At 47.3% G+C, this 14,392-nt stretch overlaps 1 protein-coding gene and 1 long non-coding RNA gene across 2 annotated transcripts in view; both read left to right on the top strand.

Annotated features, from left to right (window-relative positions):
* Positions 1-5,135, top strand: part of DGAT2 (diacylglycerol O-acyltransferase 2) — a 52,735-nt gene extending 47,600 nt beyond the window's left edge. The window contains exons 6-8 of the mRNA XM_083436701.1: positions 257-431; positions 2,163-2,365; positions 4,763-5,135. Coding sequence (XP_083292827.1) covers positions 257-431; positions 2,163-2,365; positions 4,763-4,917 — 533 coding nt within the window. The 3' untranslated portion in view covers positions 4,918-5,135. The remainder of the gene's footprint in view (positions 1-256; positions 432-2,162; positions 2,366-4,762) is intronic.
* Positions 1-14,392, top strand: part of LOC310675839 — a 324,788-nt gene that overhangs the window by 146,549 nt on the left and 163,847 nt on the right. The window contains exon 2 of the long non-coding RNA XR_014510216.1: positions 6,036-8,880. This is a non-coding gene — a long non-coding RNA (uncharacterized lncRNA). The remainder of the gene's footprint in view (positions 1-6,035; positions 8,881-14,392) is intronic.

Below are 14,392 nucleotides of genomic sequence, written 5' to 3' on the forward strand. Positions count from 1 at the left end.
AGGAGCAGGGACTGAGCAACGGGAGCTCACCCCCTCGCGGGGATTCGAGCCGCCAACCTTCTGATCGGCTTCATCAAACCTAAATTCTGCCCTGGCGCTGATCATGCCCAAGGTTGCAGGTTCCATCACCGGTATGGGACAGCTGCATATTCCTGCGTTGAAAGGGTTTGGGCTGGCAGATGACCCTTAAGGTCCCTTCTACAATGTTATGATTCTCCCCTTTGTCTGAATGTTCTTTCTCTCTCCGAACGTTCAGGTATTTGCCCTGTGAACCGGGACACCATAGACTACATCCTTTCCAAGAATGGGAGCGGCAACGCCATTGTGATTGTGGTGGGGGGCGCTGCTGAGTCCCTGAACTGCGCCCCCGGCAAAAACTCGGTGACCCTGAGACACCGGAAGGGCTTTGTGAAGCTTGCATTGCGCCACGGGTAAGGAGGCGAGGAAACGACCTTAATCTTTCTTATATATATATATATATATATATATATATATATATATATACACACACACACACATACATACACACACACATACACACACACACATATACATATATATCTATATATATACATATACATATATATCTATATATATATATAGGTAGATAGATATAGATATACACATATATATACACACACACATATATGACCCACCTAAGTGGGATTCAGGAAATCACTCAAGAAATCACCCAAGATATCCCTCAAGTAATTAAGGAACAAAAGAAGAAAAGGCACACTAGCCTGGGAACCTCCTCTCTGCCCAGAACATTGGAGGCTATACACCACACCTCCTCAACAGTATTTATAGGAACTCAAACACTGAGATCCTGCTCTGTTCCAGTAACAAGAAGCCGAAAGCACCAGCCTGAAGATGACGAGTGAGACCTCGTCGAAACGTCGCCTAGACACCCCAACTTTTACACGGGAAGACACCCGAGGACACCAAAACCTGCATTCCTGTACCCGTGAAAATCTACGAAAGCAAATATATATATATATATATATATACACACACACACACACTCACATACACATACACACACACACATATATATATATATTAGTTTTTTTTTAACATATCATTTTCCACAGTAACTAAACATACTTTTACATCTTATTCAAATTTTGGACTTCCATCAATCCTGGCTGAAAATTTTCCAATCTAGTCTCTCAGTATGCGTTTCTTATCTTCCCTTTTACTTTTATATCAGTCCATATTATCCATGGTGATTGTGACACTACAAGTGAAATCAAAATCCTACCAATGTTTCCCTGTGCTTACAGTGGTTTGTTAGATAACTTATTACAGTACTTTGTTTTTGGCAATTTTGGATTGGATCAGATGGTTAAAAAGTTGTGTGAGCTCTGCTATTTCTTCAGCTTGCCTTGAGTATAGCAATATAAAAAGAAGGTACACACAAACTAAAAGTGAAATGAAATGACGTGAAATTCTTATTCAGCTGATAGAGCATGCAAATCCAAAACAAAAAAGGGAATACCATTTTCACCAGGGTGCATAAAAATCAATGATTTTTTTAAAAAATAAAATTAAAAAATCAGATTTTAAAAAAAATTAAATCAGATTTTTTTAAAAAAAAAATTAAATTGGATTTTTAAAATAAAATGCTTTTGGACGGAAAATCTTTCTAAAGATAGTTTTCTATTTAAGCTACATTATAGTCCAAAGGCAATCCATCAGGAAATAAGGATTTGTTTTAAGTTTTTCATGTGTGCTGAAACTCAGTCTAAGTTTTTTTTAAAATCATTTAACCACATCAGTTACCAAACATGGATACATGTGCTATAATGTTATCGTTTTAGTTAAGTAAATTGTTTAAATTGTAATAGAGAACAGCAGAAAAGTTGTCCAAATATAAGCAGTTAACTTGTTAAACCTCACCATAATTTCATAATTATCTGTCTCTGCATATTTCTACTAGCGTAACCAAATCGGTAATTTTCGATATAACTGTGAAAACTGCTCTGAAAAGTTGTTATTCCAAAAACGAAACCTTCATCTGGTTTGTAAATATTAAGGTTATACCAGTGAAGAATGAGCCTTTCTGTAAAAAAATAAATTAAATTAAATCTTGCTGACTAGGGATTTAAATCGGTTTGATTTAAATCAAATCCACCCTGATTTTCACACCTCTCTTCCAGAGCGGATTTGGTTCCCGTGTATTCCTTTGGCGAGAACGAAGTCTACAAGCAGGTCATCTTTGAGGAGGGGTCGTGGGGGCGCTGGGTTCAGAAGAAGTTCCAGAAGTACATTGGCGTGGCCCCTTGCGTTTTCCACGGACAAGGACTTTTCTCCCCCAACAGCTGGGGTCTGCTGCCCTATCCCAAGCCCATCACCACTGTCGGTAAGGATCGCACTCGACGGAATAATAATAATAATTTATTATTTATACCCCGCCCATCTGGCTGAGTCTCCCCAGCCACTCTGGGCAGCTCCCAATCAAGTACAGTGGTGCCTCGCAAGACGAAATTAATTCGTTCCGCGAGTTTTTCCTTGTACGAGTTTTTTCGTCTTGCAAAGCACCACTGCATTTAAACACTGACAATGGCGGGGAGGGGCGGGGAGAAGCAGGACAGCTGCCGCAGCCGGTACCTCAGACTCACACGCGCGTTGCGGCCACCGTGCGACGCGGCTGCTGGAGGGCGGCGGGGCTCAGGAGCGCGACTCCAGGGAGAGAGAGGCGCTGGCGGCAACGGCTCTCTGAGGGGAGCGCGCGAGGGGGGTGGGCAGCGGCGCGAGGCACTAACCGTCAGCCAGAAGGTGGGAGGGAGCCGGAAGAGCGGGGAAGCGAGCGTGCGTGCGTGCAGTGTCCTTCGCCATGACACGAGAGGCAGGGCCGTTTCGTCTAGCGAAGCAAGCCCTTAGGAAAATCCGTCTTGCGAAGCACCTCAGAAAACGGAAAACTCTTTCGTCTTGCGAGTTTTTCGTCTTCCGAGGCATTCGTCTTGCGGGGTACCACTGTATTAAAAACAATACAGCGTTAAATATTAAAAACTTCCCTGAACAGGGCTGCCTTCAGATGTCTTTTAAAGAGAAGATAGCTGCTTATTTCCTTCACATCTGAAGGGAGGGTGTTCCACAGGGCAGGCGCCACCACCAAGAAGGCCCTCTGTCTGGTTCCCTGTAACCTTACTTCTCGCAATGAGGGAACCGCCCGAAGACTCTCGGCTCTGGACCTCATGGCTGAATGATGGGGGTGGAGACGTTCCTTCAGGTCTACTGGGCCGAGGCCATTTAGGGCTTTCAGCACCAACACTTTGAATTGTGCTCGGAAACGTACTGGGAGCCAATGCAGATCTCTCAGGACCGGTGTTATGTGGTCCCAGCAGCCACTCCCAGTCTAGCTGCCACATTCTGGATTAGTTCTAGTTTCTGGGTAGCCCCACGTAGAGCACATTGCAGTAGTCCAAGCGAGAGATAACTAGAGCATGCACCACTCTGGCGAGACAGTCTGTGGGCAGGGAGGGTCTCAGCCTGCGTACCAGATGGAGCTGGTAGACAGCTGCCCTAGGCACAGAACTGACCTGCGCCTCCATGGACAGCTGTGAGTCCAAAATGACTCCCAGGCTGCGCACCTGGTCCTTCAGGGGCACAGTTACCCCACAATGCCTTCCCTTCCGTACATCACTCTTTGCCAACCTGGCGCTCTCCAGGTTTTCTTCTAAACCAGGCATGGGCAAACTCGGCCCTCCAGCTGTTTGGGGACTACAGTTCCCATCATCCCTGACCACTGGTCCTGTTAGCTAGGGATGATGGGTGTTGTAGTACCAAAACAGCTGGAGGGCCAAGTTTGGCCATGCCTGGTATACACTGACTGACTGCAGAGGTCCACAGCTAGGGATGATGGGAGTTGTAGTCCCAAAACAGCTGGAGGGCCAAGTTTGTGGGTCCCTGTTATAAACATATTTGCCTTTTTGTGTGCTTTCAAGCTGTTTTTACTGTACATCGCCCTGAGACAAGGCGATGAACAAATGGACAATGCTTGTTTCTGAATATTGCCCTTTTATCATGTCTGATTTCATTCAGCCTCACCGAAGTATCATATTTTTCTGTGTATAACACGCCCCCGTGTATAAGACGCGTCCTATTTTGGGGGACTCAGAATTAAGAAAATGGGGGAAGATTGCCAAGGGCTTTGGGGGGGGTGTTGCCCAGTGTTTGGGGGGGTGACAAAAATTGCTCACCCACCACACTGACACTGGCCATAGCAAGCGTCACAGAAGCCACCGATCGACCACCCAATTGCTGCAGTGACAGCCAATCGCAAACAGCCTCCAATCACCCACCCTATCGCCACTGAGAATCTCCTGCTCACGGCCGCAACCAATCGTCCATCTCCCCAGCAAGCCCCAATTTTTAATATTTTTTTTTTTAATTAAAAAAAACACCTCGTCTTGAACACGGAAAAATATGGTAACTGCGCCTTGGCTCTGCTGAGCCTTGGAAGAATAGAATGTTTCCAGTCGCTGGAAACTGCAGAAGGCAAAGTGAAGTTACAGGGAACCAGTCAGAGGGCCTTCTCGGTGGTGGCGCCCGCCCTGTGGAACACCCTCCCATCAGATATCAAGGAAATAAACAACTACAGTGAAACCTCGGGTTACAGACGCTTCAGGTTACAGACTCCGCTAACCCAGTAAACATTAGATGATCACCAGGGCTAGCTGGTTAAATTAGCCTAATCTAGTCCAACCCCTTGCAATGCTCCTTAATGTTTATCTTGTTTCCCCTTTTTCCATTTCAGTCGGGGAGCCCATTACCGTCCCCAAAGTCGATAACCCGAGCCAGAAGGAAGTAGACTTTTATCACAGCCTCTACGTCAGCTCCCTGATCAGACTCTTTGACAAGTACAAGACGAAATTCGGCCTGCCGGAGACAGAGATCTTGGAAGTCAACTGACCGCCACGGGGAGGGAACTGGGCGCTTTCGCTCCTGCGCGCTTTTTCTGGCAGCGAGTCGCTTGGCAAACGCGGCGTCAAAAGACAATTCTCTGCCGGAGCCCAAGTTGTTTTCTGTGTGTGTTCTGGTCTGCGAATCGGGGAGGCCAGCGCGGGTGCACGCGTGAGCTTCAAAAAGGATAAAAGGAAAAAAAAAGTTGTCTAACTATCGAAGCTTTAGACCTCGCTAGAAACCATTGTATTTTCTCTTTGGGACAGATCCGCCCAGCTCCAGCAGTGGCACTCGGTTTTTAAGTTCTCCCCGAGGGAAGACACTTCTTTTGCCTTTTATTAGACTTGGACATTGGAAGCTGCCCCAAGTCGACTCAAGCTATGGGCCCATGTAGCTCAGCCACCGATTGCTCTTTGCTCTGAAGGCAGAGAATCCCTTTTTCATTGGAGATCACCAGAGATTTAAGTTAGGAGTTAGCAAGGCGTGTGTGCTCTGCTGTAGAGCCTGGCTGTCTCCAAAGTTTCGCTGCTTGCCAAAACCAAAAGACAGGGTGGGTGCAAGGCACTTATTTTTGGGCGGATGTTTTCCCTGGCCCTGAGTGCTACGCTGCCTCCTACTGGTGGCGCCGCACAATGCACGGAAAGCGTCCCAGGGGATTAGAAGAATCAGAGAACTGTAGAGCTGGGGCCACGAGAGTCGGGAATCTTTTGCCCCATGGGGGTTTCAAACCCGTGACCTTGAGGTTAAGAGACTCATGCGCTGCCAGCGGAGCTACGCATCTAATGTAGCACGTGTGACCTGACCGCTGCCTCGTTGGCACGCTGAAACAATATTGCTGCCTTCGGAGGCCACGTGGGTTGTCTGTGGAGCTAGAGCGGCCCTCTAGGCTGAGGACTCTGTGCCCCTGTTTAACCCCCACCCTGTGTGTGATTTTCTGCAAGCCGATGATGAGTTTGTCCCAAGCCTTGAAAGCAAGTGGGCCCAAGTCGTTTTCCATTCGCCCCAGGGCTTTCCCCAGGAAAAGGCTTCTTTGCCTCTGAATCAGAACCGACGGCAATCTGTAGAAATTGTCGACATTGGCCCTGATCCAGTGGTAAATGGAGGGTTTCTCCTGGGGGAAAGCAAAGTGGGTAGGGACAAAGGGTGTGAAAGCAAGAGTGTTTTGGGAAGCACAGGCCGTTTCTGGATTCTGAATCGCTCATTGCAAGGTTTGCTATTTCAGCTGGAGAAAGCAGGTTCCTAGTCCTCATTATTCCATAGAAAAGACGGACATTGCACGGGCAGCTCCTTCTGATTCCTGGTTTTGCAAACCCCCAGAGCCCACATTTGTTTGTTCTGCAATCCACACTCATTTCTGGGTCCACCCTGGGTTTTTCTACCCTTTGCCACTGGTGCTGTAGCAACCCCTATTGCTACTGCTTTTTCTCCCAACATATGTTTTGTAGCACAAGGGGGTTTCTGGTTGAGAAAGGCCCCTCCCTGAAAGCACAAACAATGCATATTCTGAGTCTTTCGTCCCATTTTACCTCCATTTATACCTTGTTGTGTAAATGAGGCTGGGAACCAACGACCTTCTCTGAAAAAGGACCTTGGTGGTCCCCACAAATCTCCTTTCTTTGGCTCTTCTCGTGTCGGTTTCCTGGTGTCTTTCTGTGGAGATCTGGCCCTTTTTAAAGATGGCACACTCCTTTGTGTGCCTCCCAAAGAAGTGCTGGAAAAGCCAGCGATATTTTCAAGCAAAACCAAGAACCGGCAATTGGCAGGCGCAACCTTTGTGCTCGTAAAGAAGGTAAGAGACCCCTGACAGTTAAATCCAGTTGCAAACTACTCTGGGGTTGCGGCGCTCATCTCTCTTTACTGGCCGAGGGAGCCGAGGTTTGTCCGCAAACAGTTTTTCCGGGTCATGTGGCCAGCAGGACTAAGTCGCTTCTGGCGAAACCAGAGCAGCGCACGGAAACACTGTTTACCTTCCCGCCAGAGCAGTCCCTATTTATCTACTTGCACTTTTTGATGTGCTTTCAAACTGCTAGGTTGGCAGGAGCAGGGACCGAGCAACGGGAGCTCACCGCATCGCGGGGATTCGAACCGCCGACCTTCTGATCGGCAAGTCCTAGGCTCTGTGGTTTAACCCACAGTGCCACCCGCGTCCCTTTGTGCTTGTAACGAGCCACAATTATGCTACGTTACACTGTGTGTGTGTGTGTGTGTGTGTGCGCGCGCTTGTGTGTATGAGGGAATAACTGGGTTGTGAACATCTTTTCTACAGTGAAGCTACAGGGAGCTAGCGTTGTGTAGTGGTTCAGAGCGGTGGACTCGTAATCTGGTGAACCGGGTTCGCTTCCCTGCTCCTCCACATGCAGCTGCTGGGTGACCTTGGGCTAGTCACACTTCTCTGAAGTCTCTCAGCCTCACTCACCTCACAGAGTGTTTGTTGTGGGGGAGGAAGAGAAAAGAGATTGTTAGCCACTTTGAGACTCCTTAGGGTAGTGATAAAGCGGGATATCAAATCCAAACTCCTCTTCTTCCTGTGCTTTTAACATGTACAGGAGTGGGAGAAAATCACGGGGCTTAGCTTTTCCCTGTTATTGGAGCGCCTAAAAGGGGAAATCCGCCTTCTACCTCTTTGCCATTCCCCATCCCAGGGGCCAAGTGCATGCGGCCCTTAAGTCTCCTATGTTTGGCCCCTAAGACTCCCCCCAGGCTGTAGCTCCTCTGCAACCCCACCTCTTACTTTCACCCTCCTCCAGTTGCCTGGCTGGAGTGCAGATCCTTGACCTCTGATAATACCTCTTGCTTGTCTGGATGGAGAAATGTGTGTGTCTGTCTAAAAACAAGCCTACTCTGCAAAGGTAAAATTCAGATTCGTTGCTGTGTCTGCAGTTGCCTCTGGCCCCGGCCACCGCTGGCATAATACGGGAGCAGCTCCCTCCAGTTCCACAGGCTGTGAAACAGGTTCCCAGTCCCCGATTTTGAGCTCACCCTGCTCTTTCTACCCTTATTTTATCACCCAAAGGCTTTCCTTCTCCTCCAAGGACACAACTCCCCACAGATTCTCTGCTCTCTTAAATTATTCCACCCTTCCTCTCCGGCTACCCCATTCAAAACCCCTCTCAAGAACACACCTATTCTGTGAAGCCTTTAGACCAGGGATGGGAGACCTGAATGGTGGACTCCATCTCTCATCGGCCCCAGCCAACATTGTCAAAAATCAGGGATGTGGAGGGACTGCAGTCCAGCAGCATTTGGAGCAGGGGTCAGCAAACTTTTTCAGCAGGGGGCCGGTCCACTGTCCCTCAGACCTTGCGGGGTCCGGACTAGATTTTGGAAAGGGGAAAAAAATGGAACGAATTCCTATACCCCACAAATAACCCAGAGATGCATTTTAAATAAAAGGACACATTCTATTCATGTAAAAACACGCTGATTCCCGGACCGTCCATGGGCCAGATTTAGAAGGCGATTGGGCTGGATCCACCCCCCAGGCCTTAGTTTGCCTACCCATGATTTGGAGTCGTCTGTAGCTGAAACGAAAATATGTATTTGCTCATCCCACCTTGCCTCCCCCCGCTCTCCTCCCTCTTTTCCTAGAGTCTCCTCCACTGCCCCAAGATAGAAAAGTGCTTTTTCAGAGAGATAAATACATATTTACAAAAGATGACTTCCAGTGTTGGACCAATCATCAAACAAGATTCAAACACTAGATATACAGCAGAAAGTTTTCAAACCTCCAAATTAACTACTCGTTTTTGGGTTTTTTACCTTTTTCCAGATATCCATTTATAGCACTTTTATGCCACTTTTAACAGTTATGGCTCCACCCCCCCCAAGGAATCCTGGGAACAGTAGCAGACCCGACAGCCTTCTCAATTTCCAGCACGCTGAACAAACACTAGCTCCCAGGTTTCTTTGAGGGTAGCCGTGTGCGGACTTGGAAAATTCTCTGGGGCAGAAAACAGTGGCGTAGCGTGGGTTGTCAGCACCCGGGGCAAGACAAGTAATTTGCGCCCCCCCCCCCCCGCTGCACTGTCCCTCCCCCAGATAGTCCCTCGTTCTCTCTCCGCATCGCACCGCACGCCTGGCACCCTCCCCTCCACAGTGGGCGGCGACCCGGCGGCTCGGATCGGATTCGCACAGCCAGCACTGCAGTGAGAGAGAGTGAGTGAGCCAGGTAGGGGCAGAGAGCTGCGAGTGCGAGTGGGCCCCCCAAGATGTTGCGCCCGGTGCGGCCGGCCCCCCTGGTGACCCAGAAACGGAAAAGAGAAGAGTTTAAATCCAGCAGGAACCCTCAAAGATGAAACACTTTTTGGCAAAACGTCGCACCTGTAAACTCTGAGGATTTCTCTGGCTTTTGAAGAACCTGATGATTATTATTTGATGAATGTATATAAAGTAGCTCTTATGCACAAAGTATTGACTGTTTTTAAATGTTTACATGGATGTTGACGGATGCTTCGTAGAGAAATATATTCAGAGCCCCATGTCTGCATACATATATATTAAAGATATATATATATATTTAAGCGTATTGCACTATTGCATGTGTAACCTGCCGCCTTCAATTGTTTTAATCATTGAGAACGATCGAAGCTCTTAAAATGTGCCTTTGGGTAACGTGGAAAACAGGGGCTTTGGTTCCTGAGTTCTTGTTCCCCTGTGATCCTGAACATGTATAGAGGACAAATATGCTCATTTCTTTGGGCATTTTGTGGAAATACTGTACATTATTAAAAGACAAAAGATTTTTGTACAAATTTATAGAAATAAATGTAACCAAGAAAAAAAAGTTGGCTTTTTGCTTGTTCACTGTGCCTTGTTCCAGATTTGTTTGGTGCTACGTGTAAAAATTGTGCCATTATTTTTAAAAAACCCAAAACATTTCCTCTGAAGCACCTCAAAGCAATTGAAAAATAAACCCACTGACATTGAAAACAGGCATAAAACAATTTCATATATGAGGACCATTTCAATTCCAATAAAGAGACTTATTTATGGGACCGCCTCTCCTGGTCTGCCCCGCAGAGGACCTTAAGGTCCATGAATAACCATAGTTTAAAGGTCCCGGGCCCTAAGGAAGTCAGACTATCCTCCACCAGGGCCAGGGCTGGTGGAATGCTCTGTCCCATGAGACCAGGGCCCTGCAGGATTTAACCTCCTTCCGCAGGGCCTGTAAGACAGAGCTATTCTGCCTGGCTTTCAATTTGAACTTAGCCTGATGTTTTATTCCCCTTCCTTCCCTCCCCCTCCCCTTTTTATGAAGATTACCCGCTCTGAGATCCCACAGCTAATTCTCTCCTGGTCTCCTCGCTGGCCCAAATAGGACTAATTTAGCCAGCCTAGCCCTGGTGATAATCTAATGTTTATTGGATGGATTTCCCCCCTAAATTGATTTTTGAATTCTGAATTTATTGTTATTCATGTTTTATATTGTATTTTATGCTGTTTTTTGTTGCATCAATTAAGTGCATCAATTAAGAGCTTCACTCATAGCTCCTCTCTCAGTGGCCCAGGGTGAGAACATCAGTACATAACAGCCCCATGAGCTAAAGTGGTGCTTTAGGTTAAGAACAGCTTCAGGTTAAGAACGGACCTCCAGAACGAATTAAGTATGTAACCAAAGGTACCACTGTACACTGTACAGCACAAATGGTACAGAATGCTTAACACATCGGTAAAACAATCTCAAATCCCCAATAAAACAATTACCATTCACGTAACACTATTAACAAAGCAACTGAAAAATAAGTTAAGCATCTACAGTTAAACCAAAAATCATAGGAATCACAAAGCACGACAGCATTCATATCTGTGAAACAACATTAACAGAATAGCAACAAGACAAAGCCTTGTTGAATTTGTACAGGTGCTCTCCCCTTCGCCATGACTCATAAACTTTCATTCTATTCATCAAAATACACCTGCGCATCACCCTCTTGGCAGCAACTCCCTCCTGAAGGATCCTTGCGATGGAGGTGGTCAGCGCAAAGACGCTCAAACACGGCTTTTTATTCAGATCAGTTTTTTACAAGGTCAGCAGCGTGTAGCTGAGGGAGAAGAGACTGCAAATGTGTTGGCCTGGGGAGCTCACTGTGATTTAGTAAAGGTAAAGGCAAAGGGACCCCTGGCCATTAGGTCCAGTCGTGACCAACTCTGGGGTTGCAGCGCTCATCTCGCTTTACTGGCTGAGGGAGCCGGCATACAGCTGGCCGGCATACAGTGGCCAGCATGACTAAGCTGCTTCTGGCGAACCAGAGCAGCGCACGGAAACGCCGTTTACCTTCCCGCTGGAGCGGTACCTATTTATCTACTTGCACTTTGACGTGCTTTCGAACTGCTAGGTTGGCAGGAGCAGGGACCGAGCAACGGGAGCTCACCCCGTCGCGGGGATTCGAACCGCCGACCTTCTGATCGGCAAGTCCTAGGCTCTTTGGTTTAACCCACAGCGCCACCCGTGTCCCTAATTTAGTAGAAGGAGCTAAAACTGTGAGATGCGTTTGCACTGAAGAAGACAGCTTCTTAAATAAGCAACACAGTATAAGCAGGTGCTGCCCTCAGGCGGCTTGCTCCGTGCAATGCCACAACAGGAACTTTTATTCATTCATTTGTTTTACATATCAGTAAGGACAAGAAAAAGTTTTCTGGGCCCTTCAATAGCATATTTATTACAGCACATACCAGGGGTCAGCAAACTTTCTCAGCAGGGGGCTGGTCCACTGTCCCTCAGGCCTTGTGGGGGACCGGACTATATTTTGAAAAAATAATAACAAATTCCTATGCCCCACAAATCACCCAGAGATGCATTTTAAATAAAAGGACACATTCTACTCATGTAAAAACATGCTGACTGTCCACGGGCTGGATTTAGAAGGCGATAGGGCTGGATTCGGCCCCCGGGCCTTAGTTTGCCTACCCAAGACATAAACCTTTGCTGACTTTGGTCTGCTTTTTTTTAAGCATATGCCAATGAAAACTGGCTGCGCCGTCAGAAATTTATATTCCATACACGGGACAGGGAGTTTTTCGATCTGATAGCCACATTCCCTTCCACGTAATCTTACAGGGGCCACACTGGAGTGGGGGGCTCCAGAGGCAAAAGTGGGCAAGCCATGAGCATTCATTTTAGCTTTTTAATATTATAGTAAAACGGTAAAAAGGTCAAGTCCAGTCAAAGGCGACTATGGGGTTGCGGCGCTCATCACGCTTTCAGGCCGAGGGAGCCAGCGTTTGTCCACAGACAGCTTTCCAGGTCGTGTGGCCAGCAGGACTAAACCGCTTTTGGAACAACTGAACACCATGACGGAAACCATAGCGTACGGAAATGCTGTTTACCTTCCTGCCACAGCGGTACCTATTTACTTGCGCCAGCGTGCTTTTGAGCTGCTAGGTTGGCAGGAGCTGGGACAGAGCAACAGGAGCTCACCCTGTTGCGGGGATTTGAACCGCCAACCTTCCGATCAGCAAAGCCCAAGAGGCTCAGTGGTTTAGACCACAGCACCACTCTAGGTGGGTCATTATTATGGTATGGGCAAGATGGCGGGTTGAGAGCAGGAATGGGAGTCCGGAGGAAGCCAAGGGTCCGAAGGACAGCGAGTCGGGAATCAAGAAGCCAAGGGCCCGAGGGTCAGGAAACCAGGAGTTAAGAAGTCAAACACAGCAAGGTGGGAAACATGTTGCTGTGGCAAAGAGCCAAAGGGGTATGCTGACCTTATATCCTTTCCTGGCTCTTGCCACCAGGTGCTGTGAGATACCAATCGGCCTCACCTGTGTGGCCACGCCTTGCCTCTTCAGAATAAACTTAAGGAAGCCCCAGTCCTGCGAAGCCCTACTGGTCACAGGGCCCGGCTCCTGCACGCACTCCTGACACAACCTCCTCGTCGCAAGCACATGATCTCCGCCAAAGAAGTTCAACAACTCTGGCTCCCCCCGAAAAGCTGAACAACTTTGCCCCCCCAATAAATATGAGGGGCAGATGGGGCTTGTCCACCTGGGAAGGGAGCCCACCTCTGCCCTGCTTGCCCCCCCCCCAAAGTTTTTTTTTGCTTGGCTGCAGCGCATCCTGGAACTCTGATCATACCTCTGGCTTGTCTGGATGGCGCATAGGGAGGAGTGTGTAGGATCAATCCAACTGTCCAAAGCTAAAATGTACATGTGTGCCATTTTTGCCTTTGGCAAAGTCCATTGCTGCTGTGTGGCCCTTGGATGACTGACCAGAAAGGAATGCACTCCTCAGGCTGAAAACAAGTTCTGCACACCTGTTGTAGAAGATGCTGGCACATGAACCATTAACCTTGGAGCATCCCTCTTGGGGTGGGAGAGACGAGGATGTGCCAAAGCCCTCAGCATATATGGAGCCAGGATGCTGAAGCACAACATCATACCTCCAGAAAAATGCAGGCATCACCTTATTATTCCCTGACCTTATCCACCCCCTTCCGCCAGCCGCAACAGGCAGTAGAGCCGACAGGTAAATTTCCAGCTGAAGCTAATGGTGGGTTTTATTAGGTAGGTGGGGGAATATAATTAACTGTATTTTATCCCCCTGCAGACCAACGTGTGTGGGAGCAAATGAAAAACGTCTGCAAGCCTTTTGCAGACAGCAAGCGGCTCCCTTGCTAGGAGGATTGCGCTGAATCCCTCACGTGAACTCCGAAGACATAAGCCTGCTAAGCTCTTACTCTCAGATGCTTGGAAGCCAAGTGATTAATGTGAACGGAAGACGTGAAAACAGACGAGCGCTGCTTGTTTCGACTTCCAGAGCACAAAATGGCTTGCCCTCACGGCTCCAGCTGCTTTGACTGCGGGTGCAAGATTCTCCAAAGCAGGAAAGAGCTGCTACGCTCATGCCTTGCTTGGGTTTGCTGCCGTGGGAAACAAGATGGTGCTGTAGATGGTCTTCTGGCCCAATTCGACATATCTCCTCTTATAAAGGGCGGTTGTTACTCTTATAGACCCAGGCTGGATGCCAGACACATCAAAGAAGCGTTTCGGTTAATCTAAGGTTACCAGATTTTTTTCTTTAAAAAAAAATAATATTTATTAGATATTTTATAATTATAAAAAGAAAAAACAATCAAGAAAAACAATACATGGATTCAACAAACAATACATCAACAATTAAAAAAATGCAATGCAACAATACAACATAAAAAAAGAACAAAAACACACATCCAAATTTTATATCTATATCTTTCATTAGCTTATTTCCTCGACTTCCTCGCGCCTCCCTTTTTTGTATTCTGGTTCAAATTAACTGGTTCAACAAATCCTTTCCCTCTTCTTCAATTTTTGTCTATAATTTATCCTAACACAATTTAACTTTAAATTTTCCACTTTTGAGGCATCTGATCAAAGATCTGTATTTTAAAATAAGCTTAAAAATATATTTGTAGATGCTTGCTCCAAATGCTTGCTCCAGGCCAGGCAGAAACCAGCTGGCTGAGAGCTTTTGTTTATTCTCCTGAACAAGGGCCCCTCATTGATTTGTTGC

The sequence above is a fragment of the Podarcis tiliguerta genome (genome assembly GCF_965153285.1).
Source record: "Podarcis tiliguerta genome assembly, chromosome: 4".
Lineage (NCBI taxonomy): Eukaryota > Metazoa > Chordata > Lepidosauria > Squamata > Lacertidae > Podarcis > Podarcis tiliguerta.